General features: G+C 38.8%; 1 protein-coding gene across 1 annotated transcript in view; it reads right to left on the bottom strand.

Moving 5' to 3' along the window:
- LOC101849911 (nesprin-1) overlaps positions 1–23185 on the bottom strand; it is a gene marked incomplete in the record, with an annotated part of 80509 nt that overhangs the window by 19883 nt on the left and 37441 nt on the right. Inside the window, 26 exon segments of the mRNA XM_035968497.1 lie at positions 201–340; positions 910–1221; positions 1900–2226; positions 2612–2932; positions 3752–3892; positions 4254–4430; positions 4895–5215; positions 7532–7537; positions 8841–8949; positions 9719–9939; positions 10422–10583; positions 11104–11238; positions 11985–12152; positions 12543–12692; positions 13315–13506; positions 13887–14018; positions 14529–14846; positions 15716–15921; positions 16376–16575; positions 17216–17391; positions 18252–18416; positions 18922–19068; positions 19655–19795; positions 20145–20233; positions 20592–20788; positions 22775–22878. Coding sequence (XP_035824390.1) covers positions 201–340; positions 910–1221; positions 1900–2226; positions 2612–2932; positions 3752–3892; positions 4254–4430; positions 4895–5215; positions 7532–7537; positions 8841–8949; positions 9719–9939; positions 10422–10583; positions 11104–11238; positions 11985–12152; positions 12543–12692; positions 13315–13506; positions 13887–14018; positions 14529–14846; positions 15716–15921; positions 16376–16575; positions 17216–17391; positions 18252–18416; positions 18922–19068; positions 19655–19795; positions 20145–20233; positions 20592–20788; positions 22775–22878 — 4757 coding nt within the window.

Raw genomic sequence — 23185 nt, 5'->3', positions numbered from 1 at the left:
CACAAGCTAAAACTTTTTACCAGATAAACTTATGTTTTACAAATCTTGTCATTACAAAGAAATTACAAAAATCTACAATTAAAACTGTTAGATTTGTATGTCTATGCACACTACTAACCCACTCTACAAGGTTCTTTTTGTTCTTCATTAGTCTCAAAGAGAAATTATCAAATTGAACCTATGTTTGAGATTGTCCTTACTTCCAGTTGGTTTTGATGGCGTCTTGTTTAGACTTGACAACTCCTAGCCCCTCTGGAGAAGCATGATGTTGTACTTGCTCAAACTGGCGTTGTAGCGCATTCAGTTGGGGCTGGTGGCTGCGGGCTTCTTCTTGTAGCGCCTTTCAAGGTACGGACAGTTGGGGAAGACAAAGAAATTGAGATCAGAATGCAAGTATTTCATATACTTACCTTACGTGTAAGAAAATTAATTAAGGGCAATAACGTCTGTAAGTGAAAGGATCCCCGCAGGCAAACTACATGTTAGCATCATCAACTTTTGAAACTGCAAACAGCACAAACTGTTCTACATTGTTATCGCAAGCAAATATTCCACATTGAGACACCACCAGGGCTTTGGCCCAGGACCTCTAGATATCAAAGCAATTACAGTACTGCTTTACCTAGGTTCTGACATAAAGGTACAAAAAGTCATACAGAGATGAATAAAACTATTAAGAACATTGGTTCATCATCATGGCCTTGCTTCATGAACAAAAACTTGAAAAGGAAGTGGTCCATGTCCACCGCAGGCATGCTCATGGCTGATAAGGCCAATACGGAACAGGCAGGTTTAACAGCGGCAGCCACTGAAAATCGTAACTATATGTGCATTGATGCTATTTTAACATGGCATAGCTTCCACGAAAATGTTTTTTTTAACCTGCATATGAAATGAATCCATGATTACCTTTGCCAGAGCCAGCTCATGCTCCAAGACCTGAATGTCTGACGTGTTCACATTGGGCTCTGTCGCCAGACGTCCGTGGATCTTCTCCAGCGTTTCCTGGAAGTTGTCCAGCTCATTAGCATATGCAGACCAGGCCCCGAACGTTTTGTCCACTTTGTGTGAGCGGTCCTCCGAGTTGGTGAGGATGCTGCCCCAGCGTTTCTGGATGGCCTCCAGGTCCCGGTGCATGTTGGGCTGGTCCAGTAGGTAGCCCGCCTCGGTACTCATCTGGTCAAACAGCGGCAGGTACTCCTCACATTCTTGAAGGAAAGCCTGAAATAGGACATAAAAGTAAGATAGATTAGTGATGAAGAAAAAACATCATCATGAAGCAAATGATTTTGCTTATCAAACCTTAGCATCTTTAGAAACTTATTTCTTTGCTTTTCCAAAGAAAAAACTACCATTCAAAACCAAACTACTATCTGAGGCATACATTTCTATCACCTGTTATCATGACCACCTCCAAAACAAAGGTCTTCTTCAAAAACTACTCAAGGGTTAAAGGAATTGAGTTTGAGAAGTGCTACATAATACAATCTTAGAGCACACAAATTCATAATATTTTGGGGAAATGAACCATTTGAAGCAATGAACCATTTGAAGCGTGAGTCTGTGCTTACTATACAAGCTTACCTTTCTGTATTTCAGGATCTCTTTTAACAGCCTTTTGTGAATTCATAACTCTCAGTTCATGTGTCAAAAAACTGGAATTCAAATAACGTCCTTAATTCTTTCCATGTGCAAATATTTTATCACTTATACATAATATATATTGACTGGTGGCACAGTATGTGGTGAGGAATGTGGAGAAAGTTATACTACAACCTAAAATAGCCAAACCATCTCATTTTCAGAATTATTCCCAAAAAAAGAAATGTTCCAAAAAGTACACTCAAAACATTTGCCTCTCTTAGCGTGTGATATCCTATATTGAAATCCCCACAGTACCTGATGTAAGTCATAGAGCTCCCTGGCTTCTTCCAGAGACGCACATTTGGGCAGATCAGTGGCGCAGTACTTCTCTGCCTTCATGATCCACGGCAGCAGCTGTTCCTGCAAAGTCTGGTACTTCTGCCAGTGAGCCACATTGCCAGATAGGGCAGTGCTGCGGTCCTTGGCCCTGGCACACAGGGACTCCCATTGCCTCCGGACGCTGGTCAACTTAGACTTAAGCGCTGCGGTCTCTCGAGATCGGAAGTTCTGCGTGAGGCCACGGGCGTCTTTCTCCAGATTCTCCAACGTCACATGGTTTTCATACACTTGGCTGGAAATACCCTGCACAAGCAAAAGTACATTTGTGTAGTTCTTAATGTATCATTCGTTTACACCATGAGAGATCAATATTTTTCCCCCCTAAGTCATAATACCTGCAGAATCCAAATGCTGAATCTTCTCTGATATCGATTTTAAATCTTCAAGCTAATCTCAATTACTTAGTAGCAGTGTTGGGGCCTGTATAATCTATAATAATAACATAACTAGCATAGGAACTGTTGGAAGAAGTGTGCTGTGAATAGGTGAATCCCTGTGAATGTTCCAGTGTGCTCTTTTCTTTATAATGAGGTTTAGAAACATAATTCATAACTTTTTAAATTAATATCCAAGTACCAGTAAGACCATTAATAAAATTCAAGGAACAAGCACAAAGGTCAAGGGTTACCTCAGCCTTCTGCAACTGTGTCTCCGGCGAGTCCTGCTTGTTCTCATAGATCTCGTTCAGTTTTGTCTCTTTCTCATTCAACCAATCACAGAAGCTGTTGAGTCTCTTGTAGTACTCGGACCACTTGGCGATTGTGGACTCCAAGTCTACCAGCTTGGCATTCAGTCGATGACTGATGTTCTCCAGTTTTTTGTCGATATCCGTCATCTCGCTTTTGAGTGGCCCTTGTCGCTCACGACTAGCCCCCTCAGCAAGGAGTGAGTTCAGCTTGGTCATCTCCGAGAGGCTGCCTTTGAGTTTGTTCAAAGTGCTTTGCAGCTCCTGGGAAGTGGAGTAAAAAAACAAATGTGAACTCATGAGTGATCTCAAAGGGATAAAACGCAGTTATGAAAAATCAAGGAAGAAAAATTTGCGCAGTAAGTAAACATCCTATTGATTCATTCTTTTCAATTTGCTCCTTACAATCTCATTTAAGCCTTTTCTGACCATTTACATCTTTATTTCAGAAACTTTTTTCAACACATCATATTGCTAAATAACATTGTATTTGTATATAAAGTCCATCTTTCTCCAAAGATACTTTGGTACATCAGAGAGAAGTTTGTGGGTGGTTGGTGGGTGGTTGGTGGGTGGTTGGTGGGTGCTTTGGTGTGGTTTGCTTCTTCTTTCCTTTCAAACATCTACCAGCCTTATCTCTCCTTCTTTTTTGTGTCTGTTACTCTCTAGTAACACCTCTAATCTTCGGCACTTTTATGACCTTATTGCATTGCAAGTGCCGTAAAACACTCACTAAAACAAAGTGAAGCTCATTTAACCAGGATTACTATCAAACCAATGGATGCCTTTTTCATTTCTTTGAAGTTATCAAATTTCCATCTCAATACAAAAAAGTGACAATTAAGAAACAATGAATTACAGTCGCAGCAGTCCAAGACCCTTTGTAAAGGAGAAAAGTGGTTGTCTTAGACAGGTATAATATAAAAAGAACAAATGGGGGAAGTAGAGAGTAGTTTTAATTTTGTGCAGGTAACTGTCTTGAATAGGTAGCCATTACAGCAGGATCAACTGTATGTTGTGTATACAAAGGACATCTTCAGAGTATTAAAATATTGATAGAGATGTGACAAGGTCACCACTCACCTTCTTAGAGTTGAAATCTTTCTGAGCGTTCTCCTGGTTCACAGTCTCCACCGGCCTCTCTAGCTCTGTCTCCGCCTTCTTCAGGTACGTCAGCAGTTTGGACTTTTCCCCCTCGTAGCTCTCCCAGTCTTTCACTTGTTGCTGTGAGAGAGGAGCAGTATCTCAATCAATACTTGTAACAATAGAGTAAGTGTGTGAATCCACATATGGCAACATGAAATAGGATCCTATCCATCTCAATTGTTATTCTATCGTTGCTGTTCGCTAATCGTTAATTAACTTCATGTAGATGAAATAGGACACCTGTGTTGAGAAAGTTTAGGAACATTACTGGGGCAGATTAAAAAGTAAACCATGAAGCAGGCTGACACATCCTTTTAAAATAAAACAAAAAAATAATTTTTGTATCCACAGCCCTTTCAACTCTGAAGATAATTAAAGGAAAAGAATATGAATCCACGAAAAGCCATAAACTGATGATTTAAAAACAAACATTACATACTTTAAGTTTCTCGTGTTTAGCCTTGGCCAGTTCGTTGGTATCTTTCCACTTTCTGTCCAGTTCCGACACAGACTGCTCAATAAAGGCCGGGGCGTTGCGGTCGCGCTGGAGACGTTTGCCCGCCTCAATCTCTGCCTGGATGCTCGCCTTCTCTGCGTCCAGTTTGTTCAGCAGAGTCTGTAGGTGAGCGAGATTATATGTGTGTCAGTCAAAGGAAAGCATATGATGATAGCGAGATATTTTATAACACAAACAATATATTGGTAAAAAAGAGCTGTGTAAGAGAAACGAATAGACTGTCGTTTTTCAAATATTCATGTCCTGTTGTTTCTGACACCAGCATAACTGACTACAAAATTGGCAATAAATAATCTGTACTTGAAATTTTACCAGTGGAAGGCAAAATCGTGTTGTTAATGTCAGTGATAAAGTCTGTATTTGCAGAAGAATATTACCTTGCTCGTTATTTATTTTATTTTATTTATTTATTTTTTTATTTTTATTTTTATTTTTATTTTTTTTTGGGGGGGGGTCACTTCCATTGTTCCTATCCTAACTGAGCTCACAACTTTCTCTCATAAAAAAACAAAGACAGACTAATCCCTCCCTACAAAATTCCCTAAAAATATCAAGCGCTTCACCTCATGTTCATGAAGGTAGGCCCGAGCATCCTCAAGACTGTCTATATTAGGGTGCTCCATGGCTAGCCTCTGGGCCTCATCCAGCCAGCTCTTCTTCTTGCCCACATTGTCTCTGTACTCATAACCTTTGGACAGGATGCCAGACTTGTCCATAGCCGAGTCCATGTGGGGCCGTATGCCGCGGAATCGCTCCAGCACACCCTTCAGTCGTTCTCGCTCCCTGCGGGCATCAGCATCGGGTGCGTCTTTGATGAGTTCCTCCAGGGCCTGCTCCAGCCACTTGGCATCCTCCTGGTACTTGCCCATGTTGCGCATTTCCTTCTGCAAAACGGGAGGAAATGAGAAAAAAACCGCATGACAATTCAGCTTACTTTGATAAATTAAAAGATATGATGCACTATAAAAGACAAAATCACATTTGTACTTCTGTTATCTCTAAGTGTGTTTACATATTCACTCAAATGAACATGAAACTGAAACTAAAATTTTTAATTTCCAGAAAATGGAAGAAAAAAAATGCAGTACGCAAAAAATGCAGAATTTTGTAAGAAAAAGGTAATGGTAAAAACAAAATTAGTGAACAAAAAATATGTGTCAGTAGTGAACAATGATATTTGTTAATGTCTTTGTATCCTTTCAAATAATATGTCTGAGGCACCACACAATCACACTATCTTCAATTGTTTCATGTGCTACATTAGCATAATCTCAGCAATATCAGTACGATCAAAATAATTATATACAGAAACAATAACTGAAAGAAGAGCAGCTTTGTTTTACTCGTTTAATTTCAATTTTACACTGTACGCTATTAGCAGCTTTGTGACTAATTTATCTCCAGTTACAAAATGGGAATAAAAGCTCATTTCTTTGTATACAAAATTTAACTTCTTCTGTATTGAACCAATGATGATGCACCAACTGAAGCTGATGCTGATGATGATTGCTATGATGAGGAAGATGAAGACAACGAATGAATGAAGCGTATTTGGTTCAAGGACAGTGACCAAAATGTCATTGAAATGTTCTAAAAAAACAGACAAAATTATGTGGCAAACATAAAGGTACATTACTGAGATTTTTTTACAACAATTTCTTAATGCTGAATAGCATTGTCAGCAGTTTATAATGACGAAGAAGGTGATGATGATGTAGAAGACGTTGGGTTGCAAGAGCAAACATCAAGGTATATATTTGCAATATCAAACATAGACAGTGGTAAATATGGGCAAGTTGAATAAAGTGTGCGGTGTATACACATACATAAGCATGGGACAGTGAGGGTTGAGAAGTATTGCTGAGGACTGTCCATCACAAACACAGCACTTCACTTTAACGGATGACAAACAGGGCACAAGGTTAAACAGAGAACCTCAACTTTAACAAAAGACAAACACAGCACACGAACTTGCGGAGAACCTTCACTATTAGTTTTAGTTTTAATAGAGGTTTTTCAGCGCTCGCAACTGTACAAACTTGCACTTTAACAAAAGACAAACACAGCACACAAACTTGCGGAAAACCTTCACTTTAACAAAAGACAAACACATCATCCAAAACCAACAATCAACATTCTGCAGTACTGTGGCACTGGAGAACCAAGTCTCTCTTCACGTAAATTTCAAACAGCACACAACAGGAGATCAGTTATAGCCAACAATAAATAACAGGTCTTGTGCATGTAGTATTGTGAACAAAAGCATGGACAAGGAAGGGTTTGAGGACAAAACAACGCTGCAACATTACTTCATATCCATCACGTAACATAATATCATCATTGCAGTTCGCTATCCGCATATATGGAACAAAATTTGAAAACTCCAGTCTTAAGGCATTTGACCTAGGCTGAATCTTACAAATCAGCTCTCACATTTTAATTAACATCAATAAATCATGATAAATATAACCTATAAAAATTAAGAGGCTAAAAGGCATATCAAACCAATAAAAACGTTTTTTCACATTTTCTTGAAAGTATCTGAATGCTCCATACACGGATAGCCAAATGCACGGACGATATGCCCAAATTGTAAGAGGACATTCTTTAAGTATTGTGACTCTTATATATGTTTTTACATTGCCTTTGCAGGTAAATACATTTGTTTTAGTTGAACGAGACCTTTGTGGAACGCTGCTGTGTAATAGATTACATGCATATTATGCCATTGAAAGAAAAAAGGTTTTTATATCATCACGACCAGGAAACTTTCTTGGCTACTTTGTCAACAGACAGATGTCCCGTGCAAGGCACAATACCATTTAGCAAACGGAAATATAATATGAATACAACAAATCACTAGTATCATGAAAATATACATCTTGTCATAATGACCTCAGGTCCTCTTTTGTACCTGGTTATAAATAAATTTTGAATCATTTCATCTCTTTAAACAGATCATTAAGGAATATAGATTTTCTCCATTTACCACAAAGGTAGCCATCAAGAGATTTTCTCAATTATTTCACTGTAGGTGGATTTTTTTATTTTTTTTTACGGATTCCATTTTTCAATCAAAATACATTTGAAAACTGTAAGGTACAAAATTCTGTTGAAAATAGCTTAACATTCAGTAAAGGAATAACAAAAGCAGGTCTTTTGGGGATGCTGGGCAAGAGGCAATAGTGCAAGTAAATTACCCAGAACTTGTCCAGAAAGCAAAAGAAAAATGGATTAAAACAAAATAATATTCACCCTAAATATACAAAAGTGAGAACATGTGTGACACGCAACACAAAAATTCTGTATACATAAAATCTAGAGAGCAAACAAAAGGGTCAGAGCTAGAACAGAAACCAAATGTTTGTTAGATTCAAATATTGACACCTAACAGAAATGTTAGTGGAAAGAAAAGGTACGTTTCAATATATTAAGATACTTTTTAAGTATAATGTGCAAGGTTTTTTTTTAAATATCCGAAAAAAACAACAGAAATGTTAGTTGAAAGAAAAGGTACATGTCAATATTAAGATACTTTTTATGTATAATGTGCAAGGTAAATAAAAAAAATATCCACAACAAAATGAGATTTTTCTTGAATTCAAAGAGAGTGCAACAGTTACACACAGAAGCTAAAAAGTTCAATACTGTTAGTTATTGCCATCATCATCTCCCTCTTCCCCAACACCTTTTAATCATTCAAATCTGAGCCACTCCCCTTGCATCACACATATATGCTTATAATCTAAACAGATGTACCCACTCATTCATTCATTCATTCATTCCTGTTTCTTCTCTTCCTAATAATTTTTCTCTGTTCATTGTTATATTTCTTCACAAATCCATTCTTCTAAATTCTTTTCACATTTAATCTTTTCCTGTCTTTCATTCATAATTTATTCTCTTCGATTATTCCTTTTCCTCCCTTCTAATCTTATTCAATGTCTTCCTTTTCCCATCCATTCTATCTTCTTCTCTCATTCATTGTCATTGTCATCTTCTTCAATCAATTCTATCTTCTTCTCCCATTCCTACCATCAACTCCGTTTTCTTTTCATCCCATCTATTTTAGTTTATTCTCACATGAATTCTATCAACTTCTTCCATCAATTCTATCTTCTTCTCCCATGCATTCCATCAAAACCTCTAATTTATATCATCAACTCTGTTTTTTTCTCATCCTATCTATTCTATTGTCTTCTCCCATTCATATATCATCTTCTTTGTTTTCTTCTCTATCAACTTTCTTCTCTTCTCTTCCCATGCATTCTATTATCTTCCTCCTTCACTCTCTTATCATCTTCCATCCATACCATTAACTTTTGTTTTCTTTTCTTCCCATCTATTCTACCATTATCTCCCATTCAATTAATCATCATCTCCCATTCCCTCTTCCACCTCTTTCTATGCATTCTCTCTTCTCCCATTCACTCTATCGTTATCTCCCATCCGTACCATCTGCTGCGTTTCCTCCTCCTCTCATCTATCCTATTTTCCACAATTCCTCACCTGGAATTTGGCCAGCATGTCCCTGTACTCCTCCCCAGTGAGGTCCTCCTGACCCATCTCTTTCATCAGTTTCTCCACAAACTGGAGCCAATTGTCAAAACCTTCCATCCTGGAAAACAGACACACATACACATGATGTACTTGGGAGTGTGTGTGAGTGTGGATGGTGATCTGTCTTAGTATCAATAATAATAATATTAATAAAAATAACAATGATAATAATAGAAAGCATTTGCATCGTGCAAATCCCCACTCAACAGCAAGCTCTTTGTGCTTTACAATCTATATTATTATTACCCCAACAGGCCTGATAGCATTCTCAAACAATCTCAATTTCCCCAGAAAGCATACAGTCCAAACTGCCATTTCATAAAGGTGCTAAAGCACTAACATACTGACAGGATCTTTCGCTGTCTATGGCCGGGTATCCATTCCCACCTGGGTGAAGTGAGGAAAATCTTGTACAGTACCTTTCCTAAGGACACAACGTCAGGCCTGAGGCTCAAAACCCCAAACCCGCAACCTCACGATTACGAGTCCAGTAGCCTAATCGCTAGACTACCGATGCTACAACTAACATCTGTCTGCCTTTCAGAGTCAGTTAGAGTAGCTGGCTGTTTCATGACACTACCGCCAGTTTAGTTAGTCTCCTTGTAAGTAGGAAAAAGGGAACATTACAGGAGACCACTTTAACCAAAACAGTAAATCCTAAAATAACAGTTTACCATTAAAAAAATCAAAAACTTCTACGATTCTATTTCTATTTGAGCAACCTCTCTACACCAAAAACTCAGTAAAACCAAAGAAAATCCGGCAGTCCTGCAGATTTCGGTTTACACAGGCTCTGCTACATACGGAAACTACAAAGTAGGTCTTACTTCTGGTGGTAATCCCTCCACCTCTCCGGCAGTTGTTTGAGCTGTAGGTGGGTGTCCTCCACGATAAGACGCAGTTTGTCCCAGCGGTCCTGGTGGTTCTTGTAGCGCTGCTCCAGGGAACGCTCGTCACGGCTCAGCTTCAATAGTCCTTGTGACAGTCCCTTCATTTGTTCTAGCAACTGCTCACAACTAGCTGCAAAGCCACCCTCTTGAAACATTTGCTGTAAGCAGAGACAAGAGAAAATATCTTTAAAAAATCAATCATAATAAATAGATGACAAATACAATAATAATTGTCAAGTTACCAGAAATGCTTCACAATTGGTGAATAGAACTAAAGAAGTCCAAAACGTTTTCCTGTTCATCAATAGATTTTTCGTTTTAAAGTCTCAGATAAACAATGAAATATTCTTGTCCTTGTTCTAAGCATCCCCTTCCACAATGGCAAAATCCATGAAACCTCTATCAAGAAATCAGTTGGCTTTTCTTTTGGCGTGACTGACACAATATATAGTCAACGACTGTATCCCCTTGATTTATATACTTCTCTCAGCGAAGAAGAAAAATCAAATAAAACGTCAAGACACAAATCTTCTTTTTCTTCTGCTGTCTTCCATTGCTAGATCTCACAACAATATGTAACTGAATTTGACACCCCTACTCTACACAAAGCAGCCAGCCTCCTGAAAAACAACTGACTCACCCTGTGTTTGATGAGAGCCTCCTTCACGTTCTGGTTCCTCTTGATCTGCTCTTGTTGCTGCTGAAGAGCCTCCTCAGCCTTGCCGATGGCCGCCTCAAATTTGTCCTCTGGTACAGCAAACTCCAGCTTGAGCAGTTTGATGGGAGCGTGGTGCATCACATGCTGAGGAAGACAAAAATGGTTTTGTCCTTAAGTGACTGCCTCCAAATTGTCTTTGGAATTATATGGAACAGACTAACTATAGTAAAACAAAGATGTGCTCTAAACTTAAGTGAGATCAACCAACTAGAGTCCTGCTCATATGACATTATGTCGTTGGTAGCCCCGTAAAACTCTTACTCAACTAAACTAAACTAAACTAAATTAAGTGGAGTAACGCCCTCTTCAACATAGAAGAGTCATTTAAAAGGTAGGGCCTCTTTTTCAACACTTATCTGTGTTTGGAACATTAGCTGACTTTCTCAAATCCTAACAACATTATTATTTTCACCAGTAAAAAGTTAACAAAGATAAAAACTCATAAATTCATGATTTTAAAAAAAAACTCTACATGCCTTGCAAAATTGTCATCAGGTATAACAAAACAGATAAAGAGTTCAGCTAAATAAAGTACATGTTCGGCAAAAAAAGGGATAACTAGTGCAATAAAATGATAACATGTTCGGACGAATATTTAACTTACGTCCCAACGCTCCTTGAGGTGTGCCAGAGTCTGTGAAAGCTGTTTGCGGTCTCCTGCCTCAAGCTGCTGCAGGATTTCATTGGCTGTCGACTCATAGTCTGACATCATTCGTTTGTCAACTCGGTCAAAGAAAGCCTGCAAAAGAGATAGGATTGATTAGAACATGATGACATATTTCTTTATTTGTTAGTAAATAAATTGGTTTAAAAAGTATAATGAAAGCACAAATAACACATGCAAAAAAATACAATCCATTGATGACAAACACTAACCACAACTGAAAAAAAAGCAATGATTTCGCCTATAAAGAAATGATAATATAGGTATAGTAATGGGAAAACCTGAGCTGGGACATCCCAATGTCATGTGCTGAGATAGCTGTACGCACACATGCAAGTGCACACGCACACTCAAGTGCACACATATGCATGCACACACACATGCATGTGCGTGCACACACACACACACACAGGCACACACTCACACACACACGCACACACTCACACACACACACACACATGTGCACACACACAAACACACGGACATGCACATGCACTCATATCGGACTCATGCAAATACAAACATAAAAGCCTGAAATAACCCACGTCTCTACATCATCATCACCATCATCATCATCATCATCATCATCATCATCATCATCAATGCCTTTATTCCCCTGGATCAGGGTACAAGTCACGAACAGACACATTCCTCATTCCCCTATCCCAGGCTAGCCTCTTGATATTCCTGCTGGTGCAGATGCTCCCTCTACTGCATGACCCACAAGATAATTCCCCTGCGCCCTGTCTCTTCCTCCCCCTATTTTATATTGTCCTACTCTAACCACTTGTGTCCATCTGAACGCTGCAGGACCCACTCACCCTGTGTTTGCGTATGAGACTGTCGGGATCATCATCTGTGTCGTCCAGAATGGTCTGAGCATTGTCCAGCCATTCCTCCAGACCTTGCTGCTTCTGTAGAAGTGACCGCCACAGGCGAGCCAAGCCCTCCAGACGACGCTCCCACTCTTTGGCACTGGTCACCACATTCTGTGTACACATGAGAAGTATTGTATTAGTTATTATCACAAATACAAATATAAGTTGTTATTATCTAAAATGCATGCCTGTATTTATCCGTCAGTCAAAACAGCTGTACAACATTTGGCTTGACTAAGATGTTGTCAAGATATCAACACTTATGTAGAAGTTGTGAACGAGCAGTTTGGTGAAAAAGAAAATGATTTTATTAAATATAGGTGTGAATTACTCAGGAGGTCAGACAGAGGGGTCATGGTAGCCTCAGGGGGTCAGGGCTCAAAGGGTTAAATGATGACCTTTGTTGCTGAGCCACCCAGGAATTGCTATGGCCAGTTGTCTATCATTGAAACAGCATCCTATTACAGACGTATCTATGTCTACACACAGACCATAACTTACCTGAAACTTGTCATTTGCTGAGTTCATGAGGTCCTCAGCAGGAGAGAAGTCCACATTTTTCAGTTTTGATTTTGTGCCACTTATTTTCTGGAAGACTTTGTTCTTGCTCTCTAAGATAGATTTCTGGTAGGTGGTCTCTGTGAAAAATGCCTGAAAGATACAAAAAAAGGAAATGAAACAAGATTGGGCATAAAATTTTGTTAGAATGTCATCGGAAAAAAATTATACTATATATATAGGAAACTGTGGCGTTTAAATATGAAGGATGTATGACAGAAAAGCAAAAAAGTATCCAATAAGAATCTTAATTCCACCGTTCATAACCACTTTTAGTTCATGATAGATTAATATTTTTAAATTCCTGAATATCTTAAATGCTATTCAACATATGACAGAGAAACATACATTTTCAGAATAACAGGATCAGGCAGGCAAACATTTTTTTTAAAGTGTATTTAAAAATAGACATATGGGTAAAAAAATCAAACTGGTTAAAACCCGCGATTTAAAAGATCCCAAAAAGCCTGGAACATTCCACCTAGAATATGCTTATACAGTGAAGTCCACTTTTACTCAACACGATTAATCCGAAAACAATAGTAAACCAAAAGAAAAAGAATCCCAGATTTTTTTCTTGGTTATTTGAGCAATCTCTCTAAACCAAAAACACAGCAAAACCGAAGGAAATCCAGTGGTCCCACAGATCTCAGTAGAGCAAACTGCACTGTGTTTCCTGTCAAGAGTCAGCACTATAGTCCCGCTGGTCACTCACTTTATGCCTCTCCAGCCTAGCCTCTGTCTCATCCGCAGTGCCGTCCAGCTTGTGAGAGCCCAACAGTTGTTCCCCTTCCTCTAGCCAGCGCTGAAGGTCAAGGATGCCTGTTTCCAAGGACTCCACATTGGGCAGGACGGCCTTGAGGTACTTGATCCTCTCTGGGATCTCCTTCCTCAGTTTGACAATAGCCTACAGAGATGAAGAAACGAGAAAATAAACCATAAGAGTGCAAAGCAACTATGATTTTTACTTTTTCGTGCCATATGCACTTTCCAATGTAAAATTCCATCTCTGAGCCTTACGTCGTACACAGACAAACATTCTCTCTGAAATTTTTTTAAGCACTTTCACAACATTGAGAACATATAGATATTGTAAAATGAAGAAATATCATAAGTTAAATAATGTAATTCAGGCTATTTTTCCTGTGATTCATAAATAACACCTCATTTCAATTTTTCAGAGGAAAAAATTAAGTATTAAATGAAAAACAACTTTGAAGATTAAATCTAAATAAAACAAGAAATATTGACAAAGATCATGAGGAAATAAAGGAAAAGGAAACATACCTCTTTCTGCACGTTGAGTGTCTGGAGCATTTCATTGACAGATTCCTGAGTACTGTCCTTGACTAAGGACTGGGCAGTTTTCGTTGTTATTTTGAAATTGTTCTCAATTTCTTGTACCTGATTGTTGTAATTCTGAGAGAAGAAACAGAAAAAGGCAAAACTATTATGTTACTTGTAAAACATGATGGTATCAACAAAAACTTCAACTGCCAAATTAGAAAAAAACAAAGATAGATTTGTAAGGTTATCACATCATGTGACATCACACACTCAAGAATCAAGATTTTGGCTATCATCATTCTAATTTGATGCAAAAGCAAAGTGACCACTCAATTTAGTCATGTCATCTTTAAAAAATTTTAAGAGCATTTCTACAGCCATAAAATAACGTCTCTTCAGATAAGACAGAAACATTCTGACTTTTGAAATGCTTTACTCCCAAATTTTTCCTTCACACTGATTGATCAGCTAGCAGCCATTCACACAAAAGTTATCTCCAGAAATATTCAAAAGCTATCACATATTGTGGGATAGAAACAGGTTTCGTAAAATTGCCATTAAAAAAGTTTCCACTAAAAAAGTTTCCACAAACTGTTCAAGACACAAAAGACAAAAGACATCCTAGCATCCATCGCCACTTACATCAAGTTCCAGCAAGTAAGCTTTCAGTTCAGCGTGGACACATCGGACTTGCTGAGAGAGAATATCAGAGGTCTCTCCGAGCCAGCTCTCCAGCGTAGCCACTCCTGTCTCATACTCGGCTCTCGCTTTGCCGATAACTTCGTTCTGGCGGAATGACTGGAAGCCTTCTGTGAGATCCTTGAATCTCCGGTTGAGTAAAAGTAGCGTTTCTTTAATTTCGGCAGCCACTGGATCGGAGGAAACGTCAATGAGGAAGTTGGCAGACTCATTCAATATTTTGTGCTTTTCCTCATACTGTGCAAGATCTTTAAAATATTCCTGGAAGAGAAAAAAGAAAAGGACACATGTAGTCACTTGTCTATATTTAAACCTGAGCTACTTTACACTACCAAGACTGTTGTTTAATAGGAGAAACGAAAAAACACCCTCAGAAATCACAATTTCATTTTTAAGGCAACATCTTTTCAAGGAGAAATTCCTGCATTCGCAAAGAAAAAAGATATCTTAGTACACACGAGTCAGCACAACAACAGCTAGAAGATGATGCAGTGGAAAATATTTCTTGAGTGAAACAGAAGAAATAAGAGTAAACATGATTTGTGGGTACTGATCTGGCCAATGAGATAAATTGTGGCAGAAAAGTGTTTGCCATATTTTGAGCCTTTAAAAGCTTCATGTCCACCCACGGATGTGCCCACTTTGTGGGTTACTCTCTTGGCTTCACCAAAATATAACAAAAACATTTTGGAAAAAGAAGAAAGAGCAGATAACACCCAAGTAACCACCAGTCATAAGTAATTATAATATTAATAAATAATAACATTTACATAATCCATGAAATTTCCACTATGAAAGTGCCCAATGTGCTCTACAATTATAATAAATAGAACATAGTTCCAACAGATTTCCTTTCACTCTGTCTGTCCATCTGTCTGTCTGTCTGTCTGTCTGTCTGTCTTGTCTGTCTGTCTGTCTGTCTGTCTGTCTGTCTGTCTGTCTGTCTGTCTGTCTGTCGGTCTGTCTGTCTGTCTGCCTGTCGGTCTGTCTGTCTGTCAGTCTGTCTGTCTGTCTGTCTGTCTGTATGTCTGTCTGTCTGTCTCTCTCTCCCTGCTCCCTCTCTCCACTGTTTCCCCAGCATGACATTGATCAAGAAGACAGTAACAAAACTACAAAGGACAATAACTGACCTCCTTCTCCTCTACACTGAGCCTCATGACCTGCTCTCCCTCGGTCAGCCACACGGTCAGCACGTCCACACAGGCGGCATAGCGCTTCCAGGTGTTGATGGTCTCCTCCATCATGGAGCGCACGCTCTTCACCTCCACCGTCACCTTTTTCCAGCGGCCAAGGATCTCCTCCAGGAAGTGGTCAATCTGAGAGCTCTCCATCTTGTCTGTGATAAAAAATTTGTCTTAATTACAGATTGTGTCTCAACCCTCTTTGAACATGAGACGAAAAAGATGTTCTCCTCGTGCGCTCATATCTCCTTATACAGTTGCGAGCGTCATAAAACACTTACCAAAAAATATTTTTTATATGTTCAAACAAAAAAAAGTTACTTATTCTTTTTTCTCTATCATTTACCTATTTTCAGTGTAGGTGTCCCAATCTTATTTTAAGTCTATAAAATTTAACCTGGGTATGGGGGGTATATTTTGGGTATTTTTATTTGATTGAGTTGTAAAAATATTGAGAGCCAAACTAAGCAAAAGAAGCAGAAGCCACTTCTCTTCCCTCCTTGGTAACACCTTCACTTCCAGGTAAACTCCATAATCCTACCAAAGAGCCAATAACAGTCTCCAGCCAGATAGTGGAGGGGTTAATAATGAAAAAAGGTGAGTAATTACCTGCTCCACCCATTTTGTAAGTCTCGGAGACTTTCTTTGTCTCTGCAAAAGTTTTATCGAAGCTCTCCAACATCCGCTGGCGCTCCACAAAATCTACATAGTCCACCAGTAGCTCCTCCACTGCTTCTTGAGGCCCGTACTTGGCTGTCCACTGGTTCAGCTTGGCCTCAGCCACCACCAGGAATGCCAACAACTTGTACCTACAATGATAATGACAATCTTTCTTCATCTCGAAGGGAGAAATTTGTCGTCCGGTCTTTTACAATTGCAGTAGTGTTAAAAAGGTCATGTACACTCACCCATACACACAACAAGAAAGGACATTAATACATTGCTATGAAGCAATAGACATATTTGAGTATATGCTTAAGTACTGTAAACACAAAAAAAGGATGTTTACTCATCTAAAATAATATAAAAGATACAGGAAATTAATTACAGAAGAAAAATAACAAACAAAATAAACCCTAAAAGAACAAGAGAAGCAGTAGACCAGAAAGACACAGGTGGGAAGTGAAGCCTCAAAGACAAATAGTAGAATAGTTCTAAATAGACTAATTTTTAAAGTTACAATAAAAAAGAGAGGAAACGGATTGCGACAATGTTATTTCCACAAGATATTTATTTTTAAAATTAAACTTTAAGAAGCACAATATAAATAACAAACAATCATCTCAGTGTTTTTCTCTGATGCCATAATGATTTCACACAACTAGTTCAACATAAGAGATTCCACAAGACATTGATCTATCAAAGAAGTTACTCCGGTGAAAGAGACTCCTCTAACAATCTTCTCTGTGAGCAACATTGCACAACAGGCACAGCAGCGATCATTCATACCTCATATGTGTGTAGTCCAGTCTGTTCTGTCGAACTGTTGAAAGCATTGTGACTGTTTCCAACCGTTTGGACAGATGCTCAATCTGACGACCCTGAAGCATCATGCCCTCATAACGGCCTGCTCGTTTAATCTGGGCATAGAACTGTTTCCAGCTTTCTAGGTCCTTGAAAAATTCCTGTAGATAAAGTCACAATAATAAATATTGTACGTTTGTTCAACGCAGTATACAATAAACAAATACAATACAAATTGTCCAATGCTGAGGAGGAAAGAGGTTGTCTTAGCCAGGTGGACATCTTGGACACTGTCATTATAATTGAAAAAAATTACAAGGGGGTAAGTGGAAAGTGGTCATTTGTCAAGGACAAATGATGGGTAGAAGAGGCTTGACTGAATTTAAATTGGCTTCCAGGAGACCATGGATTGAATAAACACATAAAAACACAAACAATGTTCATTATAATATGTCATTAGTAAGCACTATATTCTTAAATACAAGACACGGGAATGAGAGTAAAAATGACGAAACAGCCTCTAAATCACCACCCATTTCTGATATGAAGGATGAAGAGTCAAAAAAACTTCCAACACCAAACTTTACACTTTGATTCAAACCTGATTTGTCAGAGGGCCTAAAGTGAAAATCATAAAAAGCATTTTAAAAAGAGAGAAAGTGAGATCTATAAGATATTTGACCAATACCACCACACTCAAAAGCAGCTCAGCAAGAAAAACTGAGACCAAAGATCTACAGCCAACATTGTCCAAAAATGGTCCTCCATTGTCAGGGAGGAAAGTGGTTGTCTTAGACAGGTGGATGTCTTTAATAGTGTCATTGCAGTATAGAAAAAAAGCAAGGGGGGAAGAAGGAACTGGTTGATTATACAGGTGATTGTCTCCGACAGGTTGCTTTTCAAGCAAATTTGACTGTACATGACACTGGTGGGTACAAACACTCATTCTGTGTATCCAAACTTGCACAGAAAGAAAAACTGCTCAATCTACGATATATTTTCAGCGTTGTACAACACTCACTCTGTGTTCCCGAGCCAACTCAGCATAAAGAGCGGCCATGTCGTCTGGGTTCTCCATCCCCTCCTCCTTCTTCCTCAGCAGTTTCTCCGCGTGGTACAACCACTCCCCCAGCTTCCCCAGCTTCCCCGGCAGGCTCGAGTCCAGCTTGAGCAGCCACAGGTGGACCTGGAACATTGAGGAAAATATCTGTTAGTTGACGTTTTTATTCAATTTAACTATTCGCAAAAACTGCCATTAAAGTGCTACATACGAAGCCATATGTAAGGACCAATAACTGTTTTCATATGAATATCATTAAAACTTAAGTGACCCACAGCATACAGGTGATGGGAATCTTTTATTTCTTGATTAAATAAGCTTTTTTTTTCTAGTACCCAAAAGATGCTGACTCACAAGCCAAAGCGCAGTGAGGTATTGAAAGCATAGAAGCAAATATACTTACTAAAATACTCTCCGATCTCAATTTAGTGTTCAAAATATGGTTGTTTTCAAATATGAAATCAAATAAATATTGTTTCAGAAATAATTTTGTATATCTAATAAAACAGTGCGGCAAAATATTTTTTCTTAAAATAAAGCTACTTTTTAACGAGAGAAGGAAAAAATTGCACACAATTAAAACAAAATATTCTTTAATTTGCTTCATCAGTCCCAAATAAAGAGCACATACCTGCTCGTCCACTTCCTGCCAGCGTATGTCCAGCTTCTCCCAGTCCCCACGTGTGATCTTCAGAGCCCGACCTGACAGAACCTTCTCCCCAATCTTCAGGTACAGCGGCTCCCTCCTGTCCAGCTCAGTCTTGAAACCCAAGTAGTCCTGCAGGGAAAAGTCAGACATAACAATCATATACTCAAACTACTTGTAGTATCAAAGCAAAGAGAGAGAACATGCATAGCAGTTGACCAATGACAAAAACTAAAAAAACAATACCAATCTATGAAAAATATAACTGTTCTCCCCCCCCCCCCCACCTTACCTAAGTCTGAGAAGAGAGTAGAGAGTAAAGAAAAGCAGAGTGACCCCATAACTGCAGGTAAAAGGTCAAAAAAGAGAGACACAAACATGTGAATATGATTATTAAACATGTTTTCAGTTAAGTAACTTATCAAAATAAAAAAGTTGATATAATTTAAAAGGTAACACGGACCCATCAAAGCCTATCAAACTAGATGTTGAAGCAATAGAGTAGTAGTCTATAACAGAGTGGCATGATAACAACCATGCCAACAAAAAGAGCAAAAAATATCAGAGTATTAAGAAGAACTGACCATTCATCATATTTTTCTTCTTCGGGTGTCATATATTATAAGGAAAATAAGGACAAGGCTGTGTTCATACATTTCAAGTAAAAGTGTTCACTTGCAACAAGTTAGTGGTGTGATACAGTCTACAAAATACATACCAGGAATTCCGAATCTCTGTCCTGAATGGGCTCTTGGCTTGTGGCCAGCACCTCTGCAGCATCCGAATTCAGCCAGTTCATCAGACTGTTGTAAGCTTTCATCTCTTTCTCTGCTGTGTCAATGTTCAAGCTGGGTATGCCCTAAAAAGCGAGAAAATGACGACATGATAAGAAGATCCATTTTTACAAGTACCTGAGACATATTTATATATAAGAGATCACAAACAAAAGACATTGAACTTTCCATTATTACTTTTTCTTTCATACACACATCATGAGTCCTATAAATGTTTTAAAAATGGAGAATTGTTAATAAGTGATCTGTTCTTGGAAGTTTTTTTTTCTATTCGTTGATAGTATCAGGTACTTCAAATTTCTGTACATACTGCATACTCAATACGTGACAGAGGTATAATGATTATCTCACTCAAACCTTTATAAGAGAATTATTTTTTTAAAAACAGGATCAATAAAAAACACTAGTACTCACACTTGCCCCTCCAGCATCAGGGTATGCCTTCAGAAACTGGGCAACATAAGTCATGATAGATTTTTCATCTGGTTTCTCCACATCCACATCTGAAATTTGTATAAAAACAAGTGAATATTGAATTTCGCATTTACTTTCAGAAAGTAAAACAATTAACTTCTGAATCACTTTACACTGATTGTTTTTTTAAAAAAATAAAGTCCAGCGTGTGCTTAAAAAGTACATTACAAATGTGAGCAGATACCATACCACATTCAATAGTTGTGAAGTGCATAGAGCTTGATATCGAGCGTGGATATATACTATTTAGATGCAATTGTTACTATTAAGTCCTCAGAGCTTTAACTATGGGATAGAGCACAAAATAAATGCAATCTATCATATTACTACTATTGTTATTGTTATTATTATTATTATCATCATTATTATTATTCCGTGTGCTCTTACCTTCAGGGTCAAGCAATCTGGGAATGCCTAGTTCTGACTCTGCAGTGGAGAAAGCGTGTTCCAGGTTGATCCGAGCCTGCTGTCGCCGGATCTGATCCATGTCCACGAGATCCGGCCGGATGTTGTGGATCATGGCATTGAAGGCCACACCATCCTTCCAGCTCTTGCCAAAATCCTTAATGTCCAATCCATATTTTCTGAAAAAGAGAAGGAATACAGACATAACAATAGATGAAACTTTTCTTGTTCTTCTTTGCTTCCCTGTTAGATCTCAGATATAAGGTACGGTAGATTCTTCAATCCACAATATGTCTGATTTTAACAAATGTGACCAGGTTACTAGGACACACAGTTCCATGGTTTTATACATAATAGTCTCCTGCCTTTTTTCAATGACTGACTTCAAAACTCACTCTTGGGTGCGTTGGGAGCAAAACAAGTTAGAATGTGGTCCACCTGGATCGCCAGCTATTCTTCCACTTTCAATTTTAATTAAAGTTGTTGTTGTTTGTTTGTTTGTTTAGTATAGGGTTTTACGGCGCTCGCAACTGCATAAGGTCATATGAGCGCGCGGGACACACCTAAAACTTTTTCGTTGGTAGGAAATTTTTGAATTTTGCCCGGGTGGCGGCGGAAGCCTACTCTTATCGATTTTAGACCACCAAGGGATCTTTAACGTGCGCAACTTGCACACGGGCCCTCCGAGATTTTTCGCCCTTGTCCGAGAAGGCTAGGTGTAGATCTTTCCTACCAGAAGATCAGGGGTGTGGCAGAAAGACAGCAGTTAGGAGGAGCCAAGGAGTAGCAGTAGAAAGGCTGCAGAAAGAGTCAGGAGCCCAGAGGAGGGGGCAAAGGAGGTGAGGGGGTGGGGGCAGAAAGTGGAAATGAAAGCAGACAACAGAACAATGCTAGAGAGCAGGAAAGGAGGTGAAAGGAGACAATTTTAGAGAAGAAAATTTTTTGGTCGCTACCCGGATTCGAACCCGGGACCTTTGAATGAGAGGCCAACACCTTAACCTCTAGGCCACGAGAGCCCCCAATTGTTGTCTTTGACTTGAGCAATTAAAACTCATATATGACAAACTTTTAATCCACACTGACCTTGGGATTAAGGGGTCATAAAAACTTCCCAGGTTATCCACTAACCATGTCTGCACAACCTAGGACCAAAAAAAGGGCTTTCCCCTTAACTTTAAACTAGCAATCCTTACCAGACTGTCCCTAAGTAAACAAAACTTAAAACCCCAAAATAATTAGTTTCATACACCAAGAAACGGTTCACCATTGATCCCTTTCAAAATTGCAACACAAATGGTAGAAACTATACCTCAAGGCTTTTCAAAAGAATCTGCACCAGAATTCACTTCAGACATTAGCAATGCTAAATTTTTGACTCCACAACCAGCCATTGTCACTCAGGCCAGAACACAGACGGATGAATTGATTTTTTTTCCCTAAAAAAATGTCAAAGAAAGCAGATGTCCCAACACCTTAATCACACAAAGCACAGCAAACCAAATGTTGACTTAACTGAAACGCTAGTCTAATCAATATCGTGATGTGATATTGAACTTGGGACAAAGTAAACACACAAGGAGAAAGCACAGGAGACATGCCATGCTTCAGCACAACACATTTCTTTGAGCACCTGACAAGGGCTTCAGGTAATTAATTCCCTGGCCTTTGTGATATAAAAAAGATTGCAGAGGAGAACCTTGCCAAGGGCAGGTATAACAAAGATTTCAGGCGGAAAAAACAGTGTAGTAATTTTTTTTTTCCTCTCGGTCATCAGTTATCTATTGTAGGAAACCTTGTGTGATGGCCTTAACCCCTTCGTGTCTAATATGATGTATGCTGTTTGTCGTCTATTCTTATATAGCGAAGGAGCCATGATGCTGCTCTGATGTATGGTATAAGACATGATTTGCAAAGCTTGAGAGCCGTGATGACACAAGCAGTTCATCATAGGTTGTATTCTGCATAGTGATTCTATTAGATGCATTTTGTAAAAATAACAGCAGAATCACATCAAGCAGTATTTTTCTGTACAAATTATAGGAAATTGACCACTAAATCTAGAGCTAATTTGTGTCCTTGGGGATCCAAAACTGTGCCCGGAGAAGCACAAACTGACCCCTGACCCCGTGTCACAAAGGGCTTACAGCCGATTCAACAGTACTCACTTTGATAGCACACTCTCTGCCCAGTCCAGCAGACTCTGTTTGGGCAATGTCGACTTTTTCTTGGTCCCGTCTCCATCTGGCACTGCGTTAATTGTCTCTTCAATCTGGGGGTCAGAAGACAAGACAATGAGCTCTGAACAAGACAAGGGGAAATTCATGACGATTTACAGTTTGTCATGATTTTTGGAAGTGAATGCAAAGGTTGAAAGTTTTTCTTTGACAGCTAAAACTAAGTCTCATTTATTTTTTACTTTCAAAGGCACATGTTTGAGTTTACCGACAGACAGACAGACAGACAGAGACATACACACAGACAGACACACAAAAACATATACACACATACACACACACACACAAGTACAGGCACACGCATGCACAAACAGAAACACACACACACACACACACACACAC

The sequence above is a fragment of the Aplysia californica genome, unplaced genomic scaffold (assembly GCF_000002075.1).
Source record: "Aplysia californica isolate F4 #8 unplaced genomic scaffold, AplCal3.0 scaffold00062, whole genome shotgun sequence".
In the NCBI taxonomy this organism is placed as follows: domain Eukaryota; kingdom Metazoa; phylum Mollusca; class Gastropoda; order Aplysiida; family Aplysiidae; genus Aplysia; species Aplysia californica.
Note: the sequence above shows the minus strand (reverse complement) of the source record. Positions and strands in the feature narration are given on the sequence as shown.